Raw genomic sequence first — 27,215 nt, 5'->3', positions numbered from 1 at the left:
CAGCAGAGGGCAAGCAGCTTCTACACCAGCTTAACCTGAGTCCGAGCAGGCAACCAACTGATTCTCCTTGGGCATTTCAATGTCAGAATTGGGAATGATGCAAATCTCTGGAAGGGTGTGAATGAGGAAGGTGATTTTTCCAAAACAGTCCTCCTCTTCACTAAATGTCTAGATCTTGCTCTTGTTGTAACCAACACTCTGTTCCATTAGAAAGACAGGCCCCAAGACCATAAGACATAGGAGCAGAATTAGGCCATTTGGCCCATCGAGTCTGCTCCACCATTCAATTGTGGCTGATAGGTTTCTCAACCCCAGTCTCCCGCCTCCTTCCCGTGACCTTTGATCCCCTCACCAATCAAGAATCTATCAATCTCTCTCTCTCCAATACACAAGCACATGATCTCGTGGCCACACCCCACAGTCCAAACACTCCCAGCCCCGCTCCACTGCACACTGCTTCATAGTCTGAGCAAGACGCCGCAGAGACGCCCACATCACTCGTGCTACACCAGCAAGAAGGAAAAGACAAAACAGAGAAGGAACAACAAAGAAACAAGATCTGGGTTCTTGGCAGAAAGGTTCACACGAGGCAAGTCAATATTTAGTCACGGTGTTATAGCGTCATTCATGAGACAGTCATTCTGAAATAGTGTGTGGATGTAAAAATCGGCCTCCCACCCCCTTTCTAAACCTTAACCACTGTGTGAAGCAGTCCATATCCAAATGCAACAAGACCTGCACGATATCCAAGCTCGGGCTGACAAGTGGTAAGTAACATTTACACCACACAAGTGCCAGGCAATGACCATCTCCAACATGAGAGGATCTAACCATCAATCTGAATCTGTCCCCCCCCACCCCCGCCACCCCCCTTCCTCACATACTATCAATGTCCCGGGGTTACCATTGACCAGAAACTGAACTGGACTAGCCATATAAAGACCATGCCTACAAGAGCAGGTCAGAGGCTAGGAATCCTGTGTCGAGTAACTCACCTCCTGACTCCCCCATCTACAAGGCACAAGTCAGGAGTGTGATGGAATACTCCCCGCTTGTCTGGGTGGGTGCAGCTCCAACAACACTCGAGAAGCTCGCCACCATCCAGGACAAGGTGATTGACAAAACAATGTGGTTGATTCTCAACTGCCCTCAGAAAAGGCTAATCAAGCCACTCATTTCAAGGGCGACAAGGAATGGGGCAATAAAGGCTGGCCCAGCCGGTGAAGCTAATGTCCCACAAATGACTTTTTAAAAATATGCTCTGGAATTCTTCAGCCTCCCATCACGGGTTTCTTGGTGGCAGGAGGTGGCTTGCCATTTGCCGGTGGTGGGATCTTCCTGCTTCTGTCAATGGGATTTCCCATTGATGCACCCTTCTCCACTGGGAACTGAGTGGAGATGCCACCCTACTCCATCACCAGTGACTACATGGAGAATTGTGACCATGATCACCATGGCATTTATCATTGGTGGATATGCTTGTTCAGGATTTGATTTTGATTTGACTTGATTTATTATTGTCCACATGTATTGGTATACAGTGAAAAGTGTTGTTTCTTGCATGCTATACAAAGCATACCGTTCATAGAGAAGGAGAGAGTGCAGAATGTAGTGTTACAGTCATAGTGAGAAAGATCAACTTAACGCAAGGTAGGTCCCTTCAAAAGCCTGACGGCAGCAGGGAAGAAGCTATTCTTGAGTCGGTTGGTAGGTGACCTCAGACTTTCGTATCTTTTTCCCGATGGAAGAAGGTGGAAGAGAGAATGTCCGGGGTGCATGGGATTCATGATTGAGTGAGGTAGCAGGAAGTGTCGATGGAGTCAATGGATGGGAGGCTGGTTTGCCTGATGGACTGGGCTACATTCACGATCTTTTTGTAGCTCCTTGCGGTCTTGGGCAGAGCAGGAGCCCATACCAAGCTGTGATACAACCAGAAAGGATGCTTCTATGGTGCATCTGGAAAAGTTGGTGAGAGCTGCAGCGGACATGCCAAGTCTCACCATTTTGCTGGGTAATGAACCATGACGCAGTCCCCAAAACCTGAAAAGGTAACATTTACGTCGAGTTGACAAACTTCATTCTATTTGGCAACCTTTTATTTCACATGAATAAATGAAGAGTGCTCCTGTTTGGTTCGAGGCTATGTGTTTACATCTGACCCTCGGGCGATCAACCCATTGATGCTTTCTTTACACTCTCTGACTGAGAGCGAAAATTACACCTTTCTTTTTCTCACTCTCCTTGCAACCAAGTCCAATTTGAGATGGAGCGGTGGCGAGGTAGTTTTGGAGGTGTGGTTTGATGATTTTGGCAAAGGGTTCAGACAGTCGAAACGGGGATTTCATTGAATTTATAATACAACATTCATAAACCCAACGAGTGTTAAAACACCAAGCTCACCTGGTCCGCTTATTTGCTCATGGAATGTGGGTGTCGCTGGCAGGGCTCAAAATTTATTGCCCACCTCTAATTGCCCCTTAGAAGGTGGTGGTGAGCCGCCGCCTTGAACCCACTGCAGTCCCTGAGGTGTAGGTACACCCACAGTGCTGTTAGGGAGAGAGTTCCGGGATTTTGATCCAGCGACAGTGAAGGAATTTTGTAGTAAATTAACAAGTCATAGAATCCCTGCAGTGCAGAAAGGGGCCGTTCAGCCCATCGAGTCTGCACCAACCATAACCCCACCCAGGTCCCGTCCTATCCCCACACATTTACCTTCCCAATCCTGTGACATTAAGGGGCAACTTATCATGGCCAATCAACCTAACCCGCGCATTTTTGGATCTTTGACAAATTTTCCCCAGGACCTGTGATAGAACCACCATTGACACAGCAAGATCCCACAATGTGCTGATAACCAGTTGTCTATTGTTTCGCATTTCCAATTGATAAACCCCCATCAGGTAGCACTCTCACAGTGCCACAAGCTCTTTAGACCACCCACAGACGTAGATGCATATGCAGACACATGACATGGACACACATGCAGACAATGGCACAGATACACATGCAGACACATGACATAGACACACATGCAGACACGTGACAGACACACAAGCAGACAAATGACATAGACACACATGCAGACAATGGCATAGACACACATGCAGACATTGGCATGGACACATATGCAGACATTGGCATGGACACACATGCAGATGGCATGGACACACATGCAGGCACATGACAGACACTGCAGACACATGACTGACACACATGCAGACACAGACACGTTCCTGGTCACAAGTAGAGGCACAGGGTTCGGGGACATGGCAGAGTCTGGGTCACATTCACACAGCCGCTCAGATGATCTCGCTGGTATTTCTGTTCAGTCGAAGGTTCCGGCAATGAAACAGTTAACAGATTACAGTTGGAGAGGCAGTGACAGAGAGAGAGCAGCTTCCGGACAATTACCTGAGGACTGGAGTGAGTCTAGAAACCGCTGCTATGTTTTATAACCGGCAGAAACTCTGGGTGGAAGGAGTGAGTGAGTGAGTGAGGGTTAAAGTCCTCCCAGAGGGAGCTGAGCTGAAAGAGATCGGGACTTCTGCAGAATGCCAGCGAGGAGGTGTGTTTGCTTTCTGCCTCTCCAGCTCCCTGAGCCCTTGCCCTAGACTCTCAGTCCTGTCCAGTGTGTGTGTGTGTGTGTGTGTGTGGGGTAAGACTCACAGAGAGAGAGAGAGAGAGAGACCGCAGGGCTGGGTACTGGAACCCAAGCTGAAATTCACTCCAAAACTTGCAGCCAGAGAAGAGTCTGAAACATTTGGGATCTGACCAGCACCTTTCCCCTGATGTGAGCAGGTAAGGTGAGGAGTGGGGGGGGGTCTCTGTCTCTGTGGGGTACGGTTACCCTGAAATAGAAGGGGGAAAGGTGGGGGGGGGGGATCCAGTTATGTTCAGAACCCCCCCTCTCCTGTTTGGGCTCCCTGTCCCCTGAGTCATTTCATTGCAATTTGAAAGCTCTTTCTGTCCCATTGTTCATTTGGAGAGCAGACGCACTGGGGACAGTGAGGCAGTTTCTCGACTTCCCTGTTTGCCATGTTTTACTCCCAGACTTTCTTCCTGCTCCCTTTTCTTTACTCCTTTTGTTTATTCTCTCTCTCTCTCTCTCTCTCTGTGTCACCACCCCCTCTCTGTCACCCCCCCTCCCTCTCTGTCACCCCCCCTCCCTCTCTGTCACCCCCCCTTCCCTCTCTGTCACCCCTCCTCTCTCTCCCTCTCTGTCACCCCCCCCTCTCCCTCTCTGTCACCCCCCCTCCCTCTCTGTCACCCCCCCCTCCCTCTCTGTCACCCCCCCTCCCTCTCTGTCACCCCCCCTTCCCTCTCTGTCACCCCTCCTCTCTCTCCCTCTCTGTCACCCCCCCCCTCTCCCTCTCTGTCACCCCCCCCTCCCTCTCTGTCACCCCCCCCCTCTCCCTCTCTGTCACCCCCCCTCCCTCTCTGTCACCCCCCTCTCTCTGTCACCCCCCTTGCTCTCTCTCTCTGTCATCTCCCTCTGTCACCCCTGTCTCTGTCCTCTCTCTGTCAACCCTCTCTCTCACTCTCTCACCCCGCCCACTTGCTCTCTTTCTCTCACCCCCCCTCACCCCACCCCTCACCCCCTCTCTCACCCCACCCCCCCTCACCCCACCCCCCCTCACCCCACCCCCCTCTCTCACCCCACCCCCCTCACCCCCCTCTCTCACCCCACCCCTCTTTCTCTCTCTCTCTCACACAACCCCACCCACCACACCTGCTAGGTGCTGAGTGGAACAGATTTCACCACAGGGGTGTTATTGGGCAGATACTAACCTCATGCAGGAAAAAAAATTATATTGAAATTGGGAACAACCACTTGCATTTATATAACGCCCCTTCTCAGCAAACTAAACGACCTGACACGCTTCAGTCAAAAAAATTGGAAGCCGAAAAAAATTGCAAGGCAGCCGAGAGGGTGGGTGGAGGAAGTGGTTGTCAGAGAAGTTCGAGGGACAGGGGAAGTTTAGACATTTACTGATGGCCCAATAATTGATGGCGGTCGCCAGCGACTGGGCCGCACAGGAGTGTCCGAGGATAGCGGTGGACAGGTCCAGCTCACATCCCCGGGAGAGGACCCGTACTTTCTCTGGGCGCTACCAATTAAATTCTAGATTCACTAACCCCGAGGAAGTTTTTGATTTGATTTATTATTGTCACATGTACTGCTTACAGTGAAAAGTATCGTTTCCTGCGTGCTATTACAGACAAAGCATACTGTTCATAGAGTACATAGGGGGGGATGGAAAGGGAAGGATGCGGAATGTAGTGTTAGAGTCATCGCTAGGGCGTAGAGAAAGGTCAGCTTAATATAAGGTGATTTGAATTGATTTAATATTGTCACGTATACTGGGATACAATGAAAAGTATTGTTTCTTGTGTGCATTATACAGACAAAGTATAATGCACAAAGAGTGCAGAATGTAGTGTTACAGTCATAGCTAGGGTGTAGAGAAAGATCAACTTAATACAAGGTTGGTTCATTCAAAAATCTAATGGGAGCGGGGAAGACTCATTTAGTACACAATCTCAGACTTTGTATCTTTTTCCCAGTGGAAGAATCATAGAATCCCTATGGTGCAGAAGGAGGCTATTCAGCCCATCAAGACCGCACCGACAACAATCCTATCACAGCACGGTGGGTCAGCACTGCTGCCTCACAGCGCCAGGGACCGGGTTCGATTCCCGGCTGGGGTCACTGCCTGTGGGGAGTTTGCACCTTCTCCCCGTGTCTGCGTGGGTTTCCTTCGGGTGCTCCGGTTTCCCCCCCACACAGTCCGAAAAACGTGCTGGTTAGGGTGCATTGAGCAGGCACCGTAGAGTGGCGACTAGGGGGAATTTCACTGTAACTTCATTGCAGTGTTAATGTAAGCCTTGCTTGTGACTAATAGATAAAGTCTATCCCCGGTAACCCCACGTATTTGCCTTGCTAATCCCCCTGACACTGAGGGACAATTTAGCTAAACCAACCCAACCCGCACACCTTTTGGAAGGTGGAAGAGAGGGTGTGTGTGTGTGTGTGTGTGTGTGTGTGTGTGTGTGTGTGTGTGTGTGTGTGTGTGTGTGTGTGGGGGGGGGGGGGGGGGGGTGGTGTCCTTGATTATGCTGGTTGCTTTTCCAAGGCAGCAGGAAGTGTGGACAATACAAGTTTGGGCGATGTAAGAATGCTTTCTTCGATGCGTCTGTAAAAGTTGGTGAGAGTTGTACGCGATGTGCTGAATTTCAGGGTACGGTGGGCCTGACCCCCCCCTGGGGGGGGGTGGTGGGTGGGTGTTGGGTGAGAACAGGTCAGGTCTGAGAGAGGTGTGCGTCTGCCAGGGTCACCGTTTCGTCTGGCTGGCGCGTGTGACCCAGGCTCAGGAGTGGTGGCCCCCCCCCCCACCTTTTTTTTTGACAACTTCCCTCTCCCAACAGTGAGGAAAAAAAACTGGGAGTCTCTCTCTTTCTGCCTAACTGATTTTTGTCTCCACGGCAACAGGCCTAAGTGGAGAGGATTTCCGCGCACCCAGCAAGTGTTAGGCAGCTCTGACACTTGTGTTTATTGTTGTGTCAGAGTCGTGAGTATTCCTCTTGCTGTTTGACAGTGTTCATTTTGAGGCGTTTTGGAATGTGTTTGGGACAGAGTCTCAGCGCCATAATGCAGAGCCACTCAGGAATTTGGCCGCACTGATTCAGTGTCAGCTGGAATAACAGAAACGTGTGCTTATGAAGCCAAGTAATATATTAAAAATATCCCTCAGCACCAAATTCAGGGGAATAAATGGCACAGAGCTTCATAAAATATCACGTCTAAGGGACAATTTAGCATGGCCAGTCCACCCAACCTTCACATCTTTGGATACTAAGGGACAATTTAGCATGGCCAATCCACCCAACCTTCACATCTTTGGATACTAAGGGGCAATTTAGCTTGGCCAATCCACCTAACCTATACATCTTTTTATACTAAGGGACAATTTAGCGTGGCCAATCCACCTAACCTGCACATCTTTGGACACTAAGGGACAATTTAGCATGGCCAATCCACCCAACCTTCACATCTTTGGACACTAAGGGGCAATTTAGCATGGCCAATCCACCTAACCTATACATCTTTGGATACTAAGGGACAATTTAGCATGGCCAATCCACCTAACCTGCACATCTTTGACACTAAGGGGCAATTTAGCTTGGCCAATCCACCTAACCTGCACATCTTTGACACTAAGGGGCAATTTAGCATGGCCAATCCACCTAACCTGCACATCTTTGACACTAAGGGGCAATTTAGCATGGCCAATCCACCTAACCTATACATCTTTTTATACTAAGGGACAATTTAGCATGGCCAATCCACCTAACCTATACATCTTTGGACACTAAGAGGCAATTTACCATGGCCAATCCATCTAACCTACACATCTTTGGACACTAAGTGTCAATTTAGCATGGCCAATCCACCTAACCTACACATTCTTTGGATTGTGGGAGGAAACCAGAGCACCCGGAGGAAACCCAAGCATAAAATTCCGCACAGTGACCCGAGGCCGGAATCGGACCTGGGTCCTTGGTGCCATGAGGCAGCAGTGCTAACCGCGTGGTCAAGGTTCATAATGAGGCCGAACAGGTTGAATGCCAGCCTCCAAGTATGCCAATGGTTGGCAGTAAGAGTGGGAGAGACTCCTGGTCGGACACATTTGATGTGGAGAGGCACCCCTCAAGCTATGAGCTCCCTGGTGACAGACTAATGACCTGTTCCGGGAATTACTCGCTATGGAGACGTTTAAAAGCCTGTTGCAAGGGTGCCACTAGATGCGGGAAGAGAGTTGGAACTGGAAATCATGAGGAAATGAGAAGTGAATGGAACACAATTCATCCAGGATGACCTGTTGACCCTCCAAAGCAAGTGCTGAAAACGAAACCAACAACTTTTATTCAGTAACCGCGGATTTTAATATAATCAAATGTCACCAGGTGCTATACAGGAGATTAGGAAACAAAATTTGACACTGAGTCCTTAAAAAATATTGTGCCCAGTTATAAAAGAGATTAATTTAGAAGATTAAAGATTTATAAGGTGGGGGGAGCAATGTCGGGAGGAAGTGCTTTCGAGGGGGAATTCCAGAGCCTATAAACCTGGGAGGGGTTTAGTAGGTGATAAAAATAAAACAGCATGACTATCTCTGGAAGACGATGGCTGTAGGTAAGTAAGCATTGTCAAAAACTGAGGTGATGGACTACTCTGGGACAAAAAAAAAGCTTTAGACAAATACGAGGGCCCATAATTCCCACACCGTGAAGATAGATTCAGAAAGAATGACCTTGATGGTGGGGGAATCCAGAACTCCAGGTCATATTTTGACGATAAGAGGGGTAACCTCTTAGAACTGAGGTGAGGAGAAATTTCTTCACCCAGAGTGATGGAGTTCTCCGCCACAGAAAGTAGTTGAGGCCAAAACGTTGTGCGATGTCAAGAAGGAATTAGGTATAGCTCTTGGGGCTAAAGGGATTGGGGGAAGAGGGCGGATCAGGTTTACTGAATTTGACAATCAGCCATGGTCAAAATGCACGGTGGAGTATGGTTCAAAGGTTGGCACAGTGGGTTAGCACTGCTGCCTCACAGTGCCAGAGACCCGGGTTCGATTGTTGTCCAACGAGGGGCATACACGAGGTGGGTCGTGCGAGGGCTGCTCTTGGATGTTGCTTTGAGAGTTGCCCAGTGCTTCACATCGTTGGTGTACGCTTAAACTGGACCAACTGACGGGCAACACGACAGCCCAATGACTATCACTGTTTGCTGGGCAGATACATGGATTTGGGCCGGTGTCTGTGGGAGTTTGCACCTTCTCCCCGTGCTTGCGTGGGTTTTCTCCGGGTGCTCCGGTTTCCTCCCACCCCCCAAAAACGTGCTCTTAGGCTGATTGGTGTAACAAATTGTCCCAAATTAGTCTTCCCTCAATCTTCCCCAATAGGCGGAGGCAAAGGTCATAGGCAGAAGAGAGCATTCACAATGTTAAAACGGCGGCGCGGGCTCGTTGGGCCGAAGGGCCTGTTTCCCGTGCTGTGTTGTTCTTTGCTCTTTGATTCCCAGCTTGGGTCACTGTCTGTCTGCACTTTCTCCTCATGTCCGTGTGGGTTTCCTCTGGGTGCTCCAGTTTCCTCTCATCGTTGGAAAGACGTGCGGGTTAGGGTGCATTGGCCGTGCTAAATTCTCCCTCAGTGTTACCTGAACAGGCGCCGGAGTGTGGCGACTAGGGGATTTTCACAGTAACTTCATTACAGTGTTAATGTAGGCCTACTTGTGACACTGATGAAAATAATAAACTTTGAGTGGTCTACTTCTAGTTTCTACGTTTCTAAGCAATTTAAGGATAAGCAGGAAGTGTGAAATGTAGAAGTGAATATAAGAAAACATTAGAGGTTCAAAAATGAAATGTAAAGTTTTTTTATGAATATATGAAGAGACAGAGTAGTAAAGCAAAATTTGGGGTGATTAATGATGGACCAGGTGACCAGGGCAAGTCCGCAAGAAACTACAAAAGGTCGTAGGAAAAATACATTGTTAAGATGGCGGCACAGGCTCGTTGGGCCGAAGGGCCTGTTTCCCGTGCTGTGTTGTTCTTTGTTCTTTGTCATGACTGTAGCCCAGTCCATCACGCAAATCAGCCTCCCATCCATTGACTCTGTCTACACTTCCCACTGCCTTGGGAAAGCAGCCAGCATAATTAAGGACCCCACACACCCCGGACATTCTCTCTTCCACCTTCTTCCATTGGGAGAAAAAAAAGTCTGAGGTCACGTACCAACCGACTCAAGAACAGCTTCCTCCCTGCTGCCGTCAGACTTTTGAATGGACCTACCTCGCACTAAGTTGATCTTTCTCTACACCCTAGCTATGACTGTAACACTACATTCTGCACTGTCGCCTTCCCATCTCTATGAACGGTATGCTCCGTCTGTATAGCGCGCAAGAAATAATATTTTTCACTGTATATTGATACACGTGACAATAATAAATTGAATCGGATCAAAATTAGGTTGGATAATACAATGGCAAATTTGTTAAATGAGTATCTTTTATATTGGTTTTTCACAGTGGGGAAAGGGGATTAAATGGAACCGGCACAAGGAACTTTGATGATTTAGTCATTAGCAAGAACTTTGTAGGTTAGGTCTGAAAATAATGAGACTTAAGACAGACTTATCTCTATGTCTTTCAATGTCTACTCCAGCATATTGAAAGAAACGGGTGAGGAAATTGAAGGTGTGTAGGCTGTATTTTTTTGAAGATCTCCAGATCCTGATATTGGGCCATTTTCTTTTAAGAAGCATTGGGTGAGAGAAGATGTTAATTCACCTCAATCTTGGAGAAGTAATTGGTATCTCTTATTAGGGGAAAAAGTGAGTGTACGAGTAGGTGTGAGCTGACCAGTGGGATTCTGCATGGATTTATGAAGAAATATCAAATCTGACTAATTTAGTTGAACTCTTAGCTGTCATGTTATGTGGGTTTCCTTCAGTTTCCTACCAAGGTCCAAAGACGGGCAGGTTAGGTGGATTGGCCGTGCTAAATTACCCCTTAGTGTCCAAAGATGTGTGGGTTAGGTGGATTGGCCGTGCTAAATTACCCCTTAGTGTCCAAAGATGGGCAGGTTAGGTGGATTGGCCATGCTAAATTACCCCTTAGTGTCCAAAGATGTGTAGGTTAGGTGGATTGGCTGTGCTAAATTACCCCTTAGTGTCCAAAGATGGGCAGGTTAGGTGGTTTGGCCATGCTAAATTGCCCCTTAGTGTCCAAAGATGTGTGGGTTAGGTGGATTGGCCATGCTAAATTACCCCTTAGTGTCCAAAGATGTGCAGGTTAGGGGGATTGGCCATGCTAAATTGCCCCTTAGTGTCCAAAGATGTGCAGGTTAGGTGGATTGGCCATGCTAAATTGCCCCTTAGTGTCCAAAGATGTGTAGGTTAGGTGGATTGGCCATGCTAAATTACCCCCTGGTGTCCAAAGATGTGCAGGTTAGGTGGATTGGCCATGCTAAATTACCCCTTAGTGTCCAAAGATGTACAGGTTAGGGGGATTGGCCATGCTAAATTACCCCTTAGTGTCCAAAGATGTACAGGTTAGGTGGATTGGCCATGCTAAATTACCCCTTAGTGTCCAAAGATGTACAGGTTAGGGGGATTGGCCATGCTAAATTACCCCTTAGTGGCCAGGAAATGGCAAATGGAATTTAATGTTGGCAAGTGTGAGGTGGTCCACTTTGGTAGGAATAATGGTAGGAAGGACTATTACTTACGGGGCGAAAAACTGCAGCAGGCGACGGTGCAGAGGGTCCTTGTGCATGAGTCGCAAAAACCCAGCTTGCAGGTGCAGCAGGTGGTCAGGAAGGCGAATGGGATGCTGGCCTTCATAGCGAGGGGGATTGAATATAAAAGTAGGGAGGTCTTGCTGCAGCTGTATAGGGCATTGGTGAGGCCGCAGCTGGAGTACTGTGTGCAGTTTTGGGCGCCGCACCTGCGCAAAGATATTTTGGCCTTGGAGGGAGTGCAGAGGAGGTTTACTAGGCTGATACCGGAGTTGAGGGGGTTGAGCTATGAGGAGAGGCTGAATAAACTAGGCTTGTACTCGTTAGAGTTTAGAAGAATGAGGGGAGATCTCATTGAGACGTATAAGATGATGAATGGGATGGATAGGATAGAGGTGGAGAGACTCTTCCAGCTCAAAAAAGACTAGGGGGCACAGCCTCAAGATAAAAGGGGGGTGGTTTAGAACGGAGTTGAGGAGGAACTTCTTCACTCAAAGGGTGGTGAATCTCTGGAATTCTCTGCCCGTTGAAGTGGTGGAGGCTGCCTCGCTAAATATTTTTAAGACGCGGGTTGATGGGTTTTTGATAAGAGAGGGGATTAAGGGTTATGGGGAGAGGGCGGGAAAGTGGAACTGAGCAGCGACAGATCAGCCATGATCTTATTGAATGGCGGGGCAGGCTCGAAGGGCCAGATGGCCTACTCCTGCTCCTATTTCTTATGTTCTTATGCCCAAAGATGTACAGGTTAGGTGGATTGGCCACGCTAAATGCACAAGGATATGAGGACTGTCTCTTTCTGCACTGTAGAGATTCTATGGTTCTGTGAATAGAGAGGGAAGTGCCTATTTTTAAACTCCCTGGAAAGATTTGATAAGGGTTATCAAAGACTATCTGCATGGATAAAGGTATATGGAACTAGAGATAATTACGTGGCAAGGGCTGGCATTTGCTTGGGGGATAGTCGGAAGAGAGTAAGGTTCAAGCTAAGGTTTGGTGATTAGGATGATGTGGAATTGTGATATTGCTGAGAGATCTATACAGGGACCTTAACAATTCTCCATATTCATTCGTGATCTGGACGTACTCTATTTTGTCATGAAGGTTTGCCGAATGCACTGGGAGTTGGAGTGGGTGGTGTTAGATGGTTACATACAAGGTGGCCAAAGGGATATGGACAGATTAAATGGGTGTCCAAGATGATGCAGTGGAGAAGTATTAGGTAATCCGTCTGGGATCCGGGAATGAGACATTGGAATGTTTTCATAATGTTTGGGAATTGCACAGAAGCACAGAGTTTGGATATGTGTCACAAACCCCATGCTGATATTACCTCTGAGAGTGTGAAACACAGATTGGTGGTGATGTATATAATGTGTTTGGAATATTGTGCACACAGAGTCATGTAAGCCACAGTAAGTAACCAGCCCACATGGCATGGACAACTATTAAAATGAAAATAAGAAGGACTTCAATACTCTAAATTTCTCTCAAATTGAGACAGTTAATCATAGAATCCCTACAGTGGAGAGAAGAGGCCATTCGGCCTGTCGAGACTGCAGTGAGTCTGTCATCCAGACCCCCACACCCTGCCCTATCTCTGTAACCCCACACATTTCCCAAGGCCGATCCACCTAACCCCCACATCTTTGGACACCAAGGGGCAATTTATCATGGTAAAAAGTCTGACAACACCAGGTTTTAGTCCAACCTATTTATTTGATAATATACTCACTAGCTTTCGGGGTTACCCCCTTCGTCAGGTGAATGGAGAGTTCTGGCCTCAGACAGAGCATATAAAGCACAGACAGTTTAGAGATTACTGATTAAAATGCGAATCCTTACACCTAACCTGCTGTTCAAGACCTGAAGTGCTAGTGAGTATATTATCAAATAAATAGGTTGGACTAAAACCTGGTGTTGTCAGACTTTTTACTGTGTTTACGCCAGTCCAACGCCGGCATACCCACATCAATTTATCATGGCCAATCCATCTAACTTGCACAGCTATGGAGGAAACTGGAGCACGCGGAGGAAATCCATGCAGTCATGGGGAGAATGTGCAAACTCCACACAGACAGTGACCCAAGGCTGGAAATGAACCCGGGTCTTTGGTGCTGTGAGGCAACAGTGTTAACCACTGTGTCACAGGAGGGAGTTCAGAATTTTAGCTGCTTCAGCTTAACTCTTGATAGTTTTTCTTTCTGGGTGGCTGAATGGAGAATCCACGGTCCTTCCTTAATGCTGGCCAGGAGGTATTTGCTGAATACACAGCTCTTCAAGTTACAGTGGGTTAGCACTACTGCTTCACAGCTCCAGGGACCCAGGTTCGATTCCCGGCCTCGGGTCACTGTCTGTGTGGAGTTTGCACATTCTCCTCGCGTCTGCGTAGGTTTCCTTCCACAGTCCAAAGATGTGCGGGTCAGGTTGATTGGCCGTGCTAAAAATTGTCCCTTAGTGTCATGAGGTGCGTAGGTTAGAGGGATTAGCGGGTAAAATATGTAGGGATATGGGGTTAGGGCCTGGGTGGGGTTGTGGTCGGTGCAGACTCGATGGGCTGAATGGCATTCTTCTACACCGTCGGGTTTCTGTGGCAGTGACAGGCCCAGGCGAGCAATCAGTTATCAAGTTGGAAAGACGAATATGCCCCCGTCGCCCAGTTTACCCATCACCCCAACCACAGACTGAACTGCAGCAGCTACAATTAACACAGTTCCTGCACTTCCTGTCTGCCCAAACGCTCCATCATCCAGACCACAAAGGATGTGAGGGAACGCCCTCCCACTTGTCTGGGCGAGTGTTGTTATACAATCCCTAGAGTGCAGAAGGAGGCCATTGGGCCCATCAGGTCTGCGCCGACCACAATCCCATCCAGGCCCTATTCCCGTAACCCCACAGATTTACCCTGCTAATCCCCCTGACACGAGGGTCAGTTTACCATGGTCAATCAACTTAATCTGCACATCTTTGGATCGTGGGAGGAAAGCGGAGCACCCGGAGGAAACTCACGGGGTTTCCACACAGACAGTGACCTGAGGTTGGAATTGAACCCGGGTCCTTAGCGCCGTGAGACAGCAGTGCTAACCACTGTGCCGCCAATGTGACGTTGCTACGACAGTCAAAGGAGCTCAGCATTACTCAAGGCATAGCTCGATTGGCACCCTGTCTGCCAGGGTAATCGCTTGCTTCCTCCGTTATCACTGGGTGAAGGTTCTAGACCATCCTCCCAAACGGCATTCTGGGTCACCTTCGTCACACGCACTGCGGTGAATTAAAAAGGCAGCCCACCACCACTTCCCGGTCGCTATCGGAAGCTTTGGAGAGAACGGAAAGAAAGTTCACCCGGATGTTGGCTGGTCTCGAGGGTGTTGACGATGAGGAAATGTTGAATAAACTAGGATTATTTTCACTGGGAGGACAGAGGCTGAGGGGAGACTTGGTCTATAAAATGATGAGAGGCACAAACAGGGTGGATAGACAGAGGCTTTTTCCCCAGGGTGGAAGTGTCAATTACGCGGGGGGGCTCAGGTTCAAGGTGAGAGGGGGAGAGTTTAAGGGAGATGTGTGGGGGAATATTTTTCGCACAGACAGTGGTGGGTGCCTGGAACGCGCTGCCAGAGGAGATGGTGGAAGCAGGCACATTGGCAACATTTACGAGGCATCTGAATAGGTGCATGAATAGAGGGATATGGGCTGAGTAAGAGCAGATGTTAGATTAGTTCGGGCATCATGATCGGCACAGGCTTGGAGGGCTGAATGGCCTGTTTCTGTGCTGTACTTTTCTTTGTTCTTCTGGAGGGAAATCTCGAGTGGGCAACAAAATGCAACACCTACACATCCCCGGGACAGATCTCACAGGCAAGGAGTGGCACTATTCTGACAAAGAAATCAGGACGGTACAGTCATTAGCACTGCTGCCTCACAGCGCCAGGGATCCAGGTTCAATTCCCGGCCTCGGGTCACTGTCTGTGTGGAATCTGCATATTCTCCCCGTGTCTGAGTGGGTTTCCTCAGGGTGCTGTGGTTTCCTCCCACAGTCTGAAAGATGTGCTGGTTAGGGTGCACTGGCCATGCTAAATTCTCCCTCAGTGTACCCGAACAGGCACTGGAGTGTGGCGACTACGGAATTTTCACAGTAACTTCATTGCAGCGTTAATGTAAGCCTACTTGTGATAATTACAAATAAACTAAACTGAATACATTCAGCATAAAAATGAGCCAGAGGGAGCTTTACTCTGTATCTAACCCCGTGCTGTACCTGTCCTGGGAGTGTTTGATGAGGGACAGTGTAGAGGGAGCTTTACTCTGTATCTAACCCCGTGCTGTACCTGTCCTGGGAGTGTTTGATGGGGGGGACAGTGTAGAGGGAGCTTTACTCTGTATCTAACCTCGTGCTGTACCTGTCCTGGGAGTGTTTGATGGGGACAGTGTAGAGGGAGCTTTACTCTGTATCTAACCCCGTGCTGTACCTGTCCTGGGAGTGTTTGACAGGGACAGTGTCGAGGGAGCTTTACTCTGTATCTAACCCCGTGCTGTACCTGTCCTGGGTGTGTTTGATGGGGGGACAGTGTAGAGGGAGCTTTACTCTGTATCTAACCCCGTGCTGTACCTGTCCTGGGTGTGTTTGATGGGGGGACAGTGTAGAGGGAGCTTTACTCTGTATCTAACCCCGTGCTGTACCTGTCCTGGGTGTGTTTGATGGGGGACAGTGTAGAGGGAGCTTTACTCTGTATCTAACCCTGTGCTGTACCTGTCCTGGGAGTGTTTGATGGGACAGTGTAGAGGGAGCTTTACTCTGTATCTAACCCTGTGCTGTACCTGTCCTGGGAGTGTTTGATGGGACAGTGTAGAGGGAGCTTTATTCTGTATCTAACCCCGTGCTGTACCTGTCCTGGGAGTGTTTGATGGGACAGTGCGGAGTGAGAAAGACGATTTGATGTTTCGAATTTGTTTCAAAGAATTTAAAATGGTGCACTGGACTTGGGAACTCCAGTGTTGTGCAGTAATCAGTGTCATACGAGCAGGGCAGCGATAGGGAACAGTGCAGCTCCGGTTAATTACATGAACACACCCAACAGCAAACAGAAGTAAGCCATCTGAATCCCACACATTTTGGCAAAACCGCAGTTAGCCTCATCTAACCTCCCTGCGTAGGCCTCGACACAAAATATCAACTATTCAACTGCGGAAGGTGGCGTCTAACCTGGATCTGCACAGATCTTCATTCTGGATCGAGACCCTTTGCCTCCTCCACCACAGCACCCCCCCCCCCAATTCCTTCTTTTTCTCCTCTTCCCATTGAGGTGCTGCCCTTAAAGGGACAAACACCACATGCCCCCCAGCCCCCTCGCCCCCAGCTGCCCACCCAAGGGATCCTGAGGCATTATCTTTCTACATTCACTCTTTGCAACCTCTAATCCCCTGTTCCTTTTCTCCTTTGTCCATCAGCATGGCGTTAGCTCTGAATGGATTCTGTCGCTGTGATGCGCAGTGTGGCCACTAACCACCCAGGGTTTGGACAACAGGCCCGACTGTAACAAGACGGTGTACGGCATTGACAAGGTGAGCAAGTTGCCCAGACTCAGCTGGAGATTGGCCAACTGTGTGTATCGTGACGATGTCTTGTCTCGGAGCTGCAGTGAGATTCTGGCTTCAGTTCCCACGCAGGGGATTCCCTCGCCCCCTCCCGTGTTCCAGACAATATTTATCTCTCAATCGATATCTCACACACACAAAAAAAAAACTCCTCCATTATCTGGCTCCTTGTCACGTTGCTGTTTGTGGGATCTTGCTGTGCACAAAATGGCTGACACCTTTCCTACATTACAACAGTCACCACACTTCAAACAATGAATCATAGAATCTACAGTGCAGAAAGAGGCTATTCGGCCCATTGAGCCTGCACCAACAACAATCCTACCCCAGCCCTATCCCGAAACCCATGTATTTACCCTGCTAATCCCCCTGACACCAAGGGACATGGCCAATCCACCTAACCTGCACGTCTTGGGACACTAAGGGACAATTTAGCGTGGCCAATCTACCTAACTTGCATATTTTTGGACACTAAGGGGCAATTTATCATGGCCAATCCCCCTAACCTACACATCTCTGGACACTAAGGAGCAAATTAGCATGGCCAATCCACCTAATGTGCACATCTTTGGACACTAAGGGGTAATTAACATGGCTGTCTCAAACACCCACCTGGTTCACCAATGTCCTTTAAGAAAAAAAGCTTTAAAAGTTTAATTATTAGCATCACAAGTCAGCTTGCATTAACACTGCAATGAAGTTACTGTGAAAATTCCCTAGTTGCCACATTCCTGTTCGGGTACACTCAGGGAGAATTTAGCATGGCCAATGCACCAAACCAGCATGTCTTTCGGACTGTGGGAGGAAACCGGAGCACCCAGAGGAAACCCACACAGACATGGGGAGAATGTGCCGACAGTGACCCAAGCCGGGTCCCTGGCGCTGTAACTAAACCATCGCCTCCCCTTAAGTATAAACATTCTCAGCATATTCAATTTTTGGAGACCTAAGGGATTTTCAGAATAAGGAAAGCAGTCAGGAAGATTGAGCTGAGGTGAAGGATAGATCTTGTTCTTCTGGAGTAGGGCAGCAGGCTGCTGGAGGCGACTCCCCTGTTAACGTTTCCTCATACGACTGTTACACACTTTTAACAGGGATATCCAGTGACGCGGGAACTCCCTTTTAAACCCCGTGAGCGTTTACCATCAGCAACCTTCAAAATGAGAACCGGCCACAGATCTGCAGCCGAGTAAACCACCCTCACCCTTCCTGCCTCTCCCCTCCCTCCTCCCCAGTGCATGCGGGTTAATTTAGTGTACTTTTCTTAGCCCCAACACAACACGGTCTTTGTGTATTTCTGCAGTGTGATCGGTGCATGTCACAAGTTTAATGCTTCCTGATCTGTTGCTGTGCCAAGTGTCTGAGCGGATATTCTTTAAGATCAGTGTTAGCGAACGCAAAGGATTCACAGTTCCTGCTCAAGTTCACATCTTTGTCCCTCTGTGTCCACAATCCCACGAGAGCCTCTTGTTGAGAGGTACACATCGGGTGGATTCTCGGAGGCTATTTCCCAGGGCTGAAATGGTTGCGACGAGGGGACACAGGTTTAAGGTGCTGGGGAGCAGGTACAGAGGAGATTTTGGCCTTGGAGGGAGTGCAGAGGAGGTTTTACTAGGCTGATGCCGGAGTTGGCGGGGTTGAGCTATGAGGAGAGGCTGAATAAACTAGGCTTGTACTCGTTAGAGTTTAGAAGAATGAGGGGAGATCTCATTGAGACGTATAAGATGATGAATGGGATGGATAGGATAGAGGTGGAGAGACTCTTTCCGCTCAGAAAGGACAGTAGGACTAGGGGGCACAGCCTCAAGATAAAGGGGGGGGGGGTGCGGTTTAGAACAGAGTTGAGGAGGAACTTCTTCACTCAAAGGGTGGTGAATCTCTGGAATTCTCTGCCCGTTGAAGTGGTGGAGGCTGCCTCGCTAAATATTTTTAAGACGCGGGTTGATGGGTTTTTGATAAGCGAGGGGATTAAGGGTTATGGGGAGAAGGCGGGAATGTGGAACTGAGCCACGACAGATCAGCCATGATCTTATTGAATGGCGGGGCAGGCTCGAAGGGCTAGATGGCCTACTCCTGCTCCTATTTCTTATGTTCTTAGATGTCAGGGATAATCTTCTCACTCAGAGGGTGGTGGGTCAGTGGAATCGGCTGCTGTCGGTGGTGGTGGAGGCGAACTTGCTGGGGTCTTTTAAGAAACTTCTGGATGAGTACATGGGATTTAATGGGATTTAATGGGAATCGGCGCGACTTGTGGGCCGAAGGGCCTGTTTGTGTTGTAGTGTTCTATGTTCTATGACAGCGCGATCCTCCCATTATCTAGTATTCCCAGAGGAAGATGGGGAGGGAGAGCCTATTCCGAGATCAGTGCAGGCTGTTGTGTGAAGACCAAGCCTTAAAAAAATAGAAGAGGCAGATGTACATTTAAGCGACATCTTGACACAAGTCCATTGTTTGTGCACAGTGGTTAGCGCTGCTGCCTCACAGCGCCAGGGACCCGGATTCGATTCCCGGCTCGGGTCACTGTCTCATTTATCATAGAATCATCAAACCCTACAGTACAGAAAGAGGCCATTCGGCCCATCGAGTCTGCACCGACCACAATCCCACCCAGGCCCTACCCCCATATCCCTGCACATTATGCCCACTAATCCCTCTAACCTACACATCCCGGGACACTAAGGGGCAATTTTTAGCATGGCCAATCAACCTAACCTGTGGGAGGAAACCGGAGCACCCGGAGGAAACCCATGTGGACACGAGGAGAATGTGCAAACTCCACACAGGCAGTGACCTGAGCCGAGAATCGAACCCAGGTCCCTGGAGCTGTGAAGCAGCAGTGCTAACCACTGTGCTACCGTGCCGCCCCTATTCTGTGTTTGCACATTCTCCCCATAGCTGCATGGGTTTTCTCCAGCTGCTCCGAATTCCTGCCACAGTCCAAAAAATATGTAGGGTAGGTGGATTGGCCATGCAACATTCCCCCTTAGTGTCCAAAGATGTGCAGGGTAGGTGGGAGGTGAGTTACTCACTGTAGAACTTCCGACCTCTGACTCAACTTGTTGCCAAGTTTGGTCTGAACACCCTCCTGGGAAGCATCTTGTGATGTTTTACCACCTCAGACGTGCTTTATAAGTTCAGAACATTGTTGTACTGGTTGATGATGATCCCATTCTCCCACACTCCAAAGATACGCAGGTTAGGTGGCTTGGCCATGCTAAATTCCCCCTTAGGGTAACGGGGAACTAGCTAGGGTAAATGCATGGGATTACTGAGATAAGGCCTGGGTGGGTTTGTGGTCTGAGCAGACGTGATGGGCTGAACGGCCTCCTTCTGCACTGTAGGAATCTACGAGAAGCTGGGTTTAATGCTTTCTCATTTTCCCGCTCTAGGCTACAGAGAGGAAATGCGATTCTCCAAGTTACAGACAGCTGTGTTGGCTCTGTTGGGCCTTGGAATGCTGCATATCCTTCTGAGCTGGCACTCCAAGGAAATGATACGCTTTCCTGTGCAGAGGGCGTACAATATCAGCTCCAGCCCCAATGGTACAAGCATCCCCTGGCGAGACAATCAGAGCGGGATCCCTCTGATCAACATCTCCTCCAATTTCAAGAACTTCATCCCCGTCAAGAACAGCTTCTGGAACCAGCGGCAGCACCAGATGTTCCAGCTGCTGGACCGCCTTCTTCACAACGGTAGCTCCCTGTACAGCCCCTCCCGCAACTGCACAGCGGCCAAGATGGAGGCGGAGGTCGTCAACGCCTATTCGTACTCCGAGTCGTACGGGGACTTCCTGCGTTACGTGGACTGCAAGGACCACCCACAGAGGATCGACCACCCGGACAAGTGTGATGGCGGGACCACCTTACTCCTCGTCATTAAGTCTAACGCAGTCAACTTTGAGAGGAGGCAGGCCGTTCGTGAGACCTGGGGCAAGGAGAGGACTCTGGAGGGCACTCGGATCCGCACCATCTTCCTCCTGGGGTCGGCGTCCGGTGCGGGCGAGGGGCCTGACCTGTGGAGGCTGCTGGAGTTTGAGGACCGGTTGTACGGGGACCTCCTCCAGTGGGAGATCAAAGAAACACTTTTCAACCTCACCCTGAAGGACTATCTGTTCCTCAAGTGGGCCACGGTCCACTGCTCGCACATCCAGTACGTCTTCAAGGGGGACGACGACGTGTTCCTCAACACTCCTGCACTGGTCAAGTACCTGAAGTCGCTGGATGCTAACCAAACCAGCAAACTGTACGTCGGACAGACCATCGTAAACGCTAGCCCGCTACGAGACAAGAAGAGCAAGTATAGCATCCCCATGTCCTTCTACGATGGTGCCTACCCAGCGTACGCTGGAGGTGGAGGCTTCCTGTACTCTGGGGGCCTGATCAGATCACTCTACGTTGTCTCCCACTACATCCCATTCTTCCCCATCGATGATGTCTTCACTGGCATGTGCTTTAGCGCGCTCGGGATCAGCTCACTCCATCACCCGGGCTTCCAGACCTTTGACATCGAGGCCAAACATCGGGACAACCCCTGCGCCCACACTGGACTCATCCTGGTCCACCAGCGCAGTCCCCAACAAACCACCCGCCTCTGGCGAGCTCTGAACAGCCCAGACCTCAAGTGCTAGAGCTTTCGCACCCCACCCGCCGCCCCCCCCCCCCCCCCCCCCAACCCCCCACTCCCTGCTAAAGGGCGGAACCAGCTCCAGCCCCTCAAAATAAATCTGATTATTCAGTGGTTTTCAGCGATATCTTTGCTGATCCCCTCTGTGTTTCCCGAAGAAGTGGAACTGTGGGTTCCCTGGAAAGGGAATTCTCCCAGAAGGGTCCAAACAGTCACGGGTTTTGAAAGACTTGGCCGCTGGGGGTTTAAGACCCAAAGGACATACCAGTGAGGTACAATAAAGCTTGAGCAGTAGCGAGGTAATGGGATGTGAATATTAAAGTTGCGGTTCTGCTGAAAGATCTGGATTCCGTTGGTAGTTTTGCTGCTTGCCCTACTGAGTATGTCCAGTGTTTTCTACTGTTAATTAGAGGCATAGATTTGGTGGTAGTTACAGGGATATGATGCTTAGAAATAGAGCATGCACTAGAAAGAGGGGGGGGGGGGGGGTGGCGGCGGCGGCAGGTGGTTGGGGGGGAGGCGGGGGGTGGTGGCAGACACTGCGTGGACCACAACCATTCAAGAAGGTGCCTCGTCACCACCTTCTGGTTGGGCAATAAATACTGGCCTTGTCAGCGATGCTCAAATCCTAAGAATCATGAAAAAAAACCCCTCAACTTTGGCTGGACAGTGTTTGGCCCTGGATGCTCTGCACTTGACCAGTTGTACTGGTTCAGTTAAAAACCAGAACACTTTCTCAGGTATGGTCATAGAATCCCGAAAGGGCAGAAGGAGGCCATTTTGGCCCGTTAAGTCTGCACAAATGCTTTGAAAAAGCATCTTATCCAAGCTCCCTCCCCCAACCCTGCACATGTACCATGGCTAACCCAACCAACCTACACATCTTTAGACACTAAAGGGCAAATTGGCATGGCTAATCCACCTAAACTATGCATCTTTGGACACTAAGGGGCAACTTAGCATGGCCAATCCACCTAACCTACACATCTTTGGACTGTAGACAGAAAGCGGTGCACCCGGAGGAAACCCATGCAGACACAGGGAGAAGGTGCAAACTCCACACAAACAGTGGCCTGAGGCGGGTCCCTGGTGCCGTAAGGCAGCAGTGCTAACCCAATGTGCCACTCGTTGCTAAATGTTTCCATCTCCACACCTCTCTTCCCGGCACTCCATCAAGACCTTTGTGCTAGAGAGAGTGTGAAGACCATAGCCCTAAACTCCCAACAAGTCAGAGGGATGAATAACGAGGGTTCCTGGGGATGGAGGAAATACACAGTCTGGATGGTCATCAGCTGCCCAGTACTTGCTAGGGAAGGACAGTAATGAAGAGTCATTAACAGAGTTGTGAAGATCGTGAACTGTTAAAAAAAAGAGCTTACTGAAGATTTTTTTTATAAATAAGATTAATGGTGTGAGATTTTGTTGATTAAATTAATTATTTCACAAGAATGTGTGTGTTTCATAACCAATCAGTCCTGTTTGTCTGGTGATTTTATCTACACGATCATTCTTTCCACTCAAGGAGTTAGATAATGGATCAGTAATAGACTGGTTACTTCCTTGTCTGTTAAGCAATAACTATACTCAACGTTTTTAATGTAAATGAGCTCTTGCTGGGGAAAGGTGGGGGGGAGCTGCTAATGGGGGTGGGTTAAAAGTTTATTTATTACTGTCACAAGTAGGCTTACATTAACACTGCAATGAAGTTACTGTGAAAATCCCCTAGTCGTCACACTCTGGCGCCTGTTTGGGTACACTGAGGGAGAATTTAGCACAGCCAATGCACCCTAACCAGCACGTCTTTGGACACTAAGGGGTAATTTAGCATGGCCAATGCACGTAACCTGCACATCTTTGGATGTTAAGGGGTAATTTAACACAGCCAATGTACCTAATGTCCAAAGATGTGCAGGTTAGGTGGATTGGCTATGCTAAATTCTCTCTAAATCAGCAAGTTTCGGACTGTAGGAGGAAACTGGAGCACCCAGAGGAAATCCACGCAGACACAGGGAGAAGGTGCAGACTCCACACCGACAGTGACCCAAGCCGGGAATCAAACACAGATCTCTGCCGCTGTGAGGCAGCAGTGCTAACCACTGTGCATTGGCCATTAATGATTGGGTAGTTTCACAGTCATCGTGACTGAGACAAGCTTTTTAATTCCAGATTTGATTTAATTAACATTCCTCAATACCCCCATGGCGGAGTTTGAACTCTTGGCTCCTGGCCGCGAACTCAGGAACTATTCTGCCATCATGCTCGCTGGACTGCAAATGAAAATTAAAACAAAGACACTAAGCTGAAGGTTTCAGTCTTAAATATAGCTTTTATTATTAACATTTTCACATTCCGTCAGAGCAGCAATTGGGCTGCCAATATGCTCCTGAAGTGATAAAAGCAAAATAGTGCGGATGCCGGAATCGGAAACAAGAACAGAAAACGCTGGAACACGTCAGCAGGGCTGACAGCGTCTGGGGAGAGAGAATAGGGCCAACATTGAGAGTCTGGAAGGGTCGTCCACACTCGAAACGTTGACTCTATTAACCTCCACGGATGCTGTCAGACCTGCTGAGACATTCCAGCATTTTGTTTTTTCTTGCTGTTTGCCGAAGAGAGTCGGGTTCGATCAGGGATTCCACAAAATTGTCACCCGTTCTATTTGCGGAAGTCCTCAGAATTATTGCAATGCTCCCTCACAACGCCCTCCCCCTCTCTTAACCAGGAGCGTGCAGTGCGGGAGAGGTCTGTAGACCACAAGCATGGGGTAAGTTTGGACACCACAGCATGTGAGGGAGCGCGTGAGCTGCACGTGCAAACTTCCGGGGCTTCTGAACTTAATCCATATCAGGAAATTTTACAATGATATTGCACGCAAATGTTGGCGCCTGCCAGTCTGAAAGAATGAGACAAGTTTCCCTGTGAGCAGATCCACGTGTATAAACACCTTTAATCTGTGCCTTCATTATGCTGCAGGACGCATCGATTTAAACTTTAACACCAAGTTCGGAAAGCACATGTTGATTCTTTTAATCTTTTTGACCTATGATTATACATGCAACCTCAACATTTTGTAACAACTTCTACTAAAGATAAATGTGAATTAGAATTTGTTCTGGCTGCTTGCGGTTCAGCCTTCAATGTGAATTTTTAGTCGATAATCAAATTCTCGCTCCCTCTGAGTCAGCAGTGGTATTAGTGGTCACCAGACTTGTACACTAACAGCAAACTGTGGCCACCATTAAGGCCAAACAGTAAGAAAGGTTTCCATTGCAAGAACACTTGCAACGTCACTTAACACAGTGGGGGAAAATGAGTGAGATATCTTTTGCTATCAGTAATTGGCAGTTCAGAATCCATCCACCATGTTGTCAGCGATGAAGGACTGCATGCAAACCATGTATCATTTATACAGATCTGGGTGGTGGTGGTGGTGACAGGGAACACAACACTGGTTATCTTGAGTAAGTTCTTGGCTCCCTCGTGAGGGTGGAGTTCCAGCTCATCCTGTTTACAGCAGTCAGCAGCGCAAATGGATGGGGGGGGGGGGGAAAAACGGGGGTGCTGCCAATGTTCCAGAGCTGTTCTGGTGGCTCCAGGGATTTAAAAGCTTTAATCTCCTGTGCAACCAACACTGGGAGGGGGTATCACTGGGGCATTTAAAGTAAAACTGCACTTGTATTTCAATTCTCTTTTAAACAAAACTTTCATGGATTATGAAAATATCAGCGTGGCAGGCAACTGACTGGGGGTGGGATCAGGGAGCGTGGGGTGGAGGAGGTGGGAGGAGACATAGGAACTTGCGTCATGAAAACCTTCAGGAACACACAACCAGAGTTGGCAACCCTGGGAACAAAGAGTCGCAGCAGCAGCAGCGTTGAATAAACCCTTAGCTCTCAGCAAACGTTTTCAACAATTTTGGGCATGTATGGACCAGTTTTGGGTGGCCTGCCCCCAAAAAGCCCATAGAACATCTCCAAAGGTTTCTAACTTCAACAAACATTATCACAGTTTCCCTGTCTGACAAAACAAGCCCTATCCTGTACAGGAACCGCATCAAATATCTTAGTAAGAGGAAATCTGCATTTGTTTAAACAAATATGATGCAGGCAGTGGAAGACAAGTTGGGGGGTGGGATATGGAGCAAAGAATGCATTTGATGCTGCACCTTCCTTATCTGTGATAACAGTCCTTCAGAAACTTGTTCAAATCTTGTCACATCTGGAAAAGATTGTAGTGAATACTTAAAGCGAGCTTGCTTGTGTCACAGCTTCTCCCACTGACTGCAGCAGTCACAGGGTTGTACAATCCCTAGTGTGGAAGGAGGCCACTCAGCCCATCTAGCCTGCACCAACTCTCCTACAGTGCATCTCACCCATAACCTCACGTATTTACCCTCTTAATTCTCCTAACCCACACATCTTTGGACACCAAAAGGGCAATTCAGCATGGCCAATCCACCTAACCTGCACACCTTTGAGAGGGGAAACTGGAGCACCTGGGAGGAAACCCATGTAGATATGGGGAGGACGTGCAAACTCCACACAGACAGTCACCCAAAGCTGGAATCAAACCCAGGCCCCTGGTGTTATGAGGCAGTCAAGGTCGGAACTGAATCCAGGTGTCCGGCACTGTGAGGCAGCAGTGCTAACCACTGTGTCACCATGCCACCGCGCCAAGCAGTTAAGGTAGTGAGATGGACAGAAGAATCAGGCAAATGGCCAGACAGTTGTTGACATTTCTTCAACGATGTACTTTATAGGATAAAGTGCAGTCTGGAACTCACTGTAGATCAGGAACACATCAGGCTGGATATGAACACCGCAAATCACAATTAGATCTCTCTTCCATCCACCAACTGAGACAGGCCTTTGTCGAAAAAAATTCCCAGTTTGTTCTAATCCCTCTAAGCTACATTATGTAACAGGCAGGAGTGGGAACAGTTTACCTTGTGTAAACTTGCATAGTAATCCACTGTGTACTGAAATGACACACACACACATACATACACACATCATATTTATAAAGAGAGAGAGTACCTCTCAACCTCAGGACACGGGAGTTACGGCTCCTGTAGCTGGAGTGGGACTCAGAAGTGAGAATCTGCTCATTGAGACAAAGCCTACACTGGACAGTGTTAGAGGGTGGTGTATTAATAATGTTAACGTTATTTATTTAAATGCCATATGGTGGGGGGGGACAGTATGGAATGAGGTGGGCCGGTGGAGGAGTGGAACTGGAGTATGTAGGGCGGATGATGAGTTTAGATAGAGGATCCCTACAGCACAGAAGGCGGCCATTTGGCCCATCGAGTCTGCACTGACCACAATCCCACCCAGGCCCTATCCCATATATTCACCCCGACACTAGGGGCAATTTAGCACAGCCAATCAACCAAACCTGCACATCTTTGGACTGAGGGAGGAAACCCACACAGACACGGAGAAAATGTGCAAACTGAACGTTCAGACAGTGACCTGAGATCGGAATCGAACCCGGATCCCTGGCACTGTGAGGCAGCAGCGCTAACCACTGTGCCACCTTGCCTCTCAGAGTGAATGTCTGGGACCTGTGACCATGCCATTGTGAATCAGAATCCTCGCTTCTCTCCCACTAAGCTGCTAAATAAACATCTGGTGTTTTGTTTCCTGTTACTTAATTTCCTTGTTATGGGGTTGACGGTAAAACAGTCATTGTCCCTCCAGG

General features: G+C 48.8%; 1 protein-coding gene across 5 annotated transcripts; it reads left to right on the top strand.

Moving 5' to 3' along the window:
• Positions 1 to 693: 693 nt before the first annotated feature.
• Positions 694 to 21,533, top strand: LOC145362127 (N-acetyllactosaminide beta-1,3-N-acetylglucosaminyltransferase 2-like). Of its 5 annotated transcripts, none has more exons than XM_080218183.1 (3): positions 694 to 767; positions 16,743 to 16,856; positions 20,279 to 21,533. In XM_080218183.1, the coding sequence occupies exon 3, from the start codon at positions 20,293 to 20,295 to the stop codon at positions 21,514 to 21,516; it is 1,224 nt and encodes a 407-aa protein (XP_080074309.1). In that variant the 5' UTR covers positions 694 to 767; positions 16,743 to 16,856; positions 20,279 to 20,292; the 3' UTR covers positions 21,517 to 21,533. The 5 variants fall into 5 exon arrangements, with proteins under 5 accessions (XP_080074309.1, XP_080074311.1, XP_080074310.1 ...); XM_080218182.1 differs by lacking the exon at positions 694 to 767 and adding an exon at positions 3,248 to 3,565; XM_080218181.1 differs by lacking the exon at positions 694 to 767 and adding an exon at positions 3,248 to 3,798.
• The last annotated feature ends 5,682 nt before the right edge of the window (positions 21,534 to 27,215 follow it).

This window comes from Carcharhinus amblyrhynchos, unplaced genomic scaffold (assembly GCF_965287045.1).
Source record: "Carcharhinus amblyrhynchos unplaced genomic scaffold, sCarAmb.v2.hapA scaffold_37, whole genome shotgun sequence".
Taxonomy (NCBI): Eukaryota; Metazoa; Chordata; class Chondrichthyes; order Carcharhiniformes; family Carcharhinidae; genus Carcharhinus; species Carcharhinus amblyrhynchos.
The sequence above is the reverse complement of the archived record's forward strand: the minus strand, read 5'-3'. Positions and strand labels throughout refer to the sequence as shown.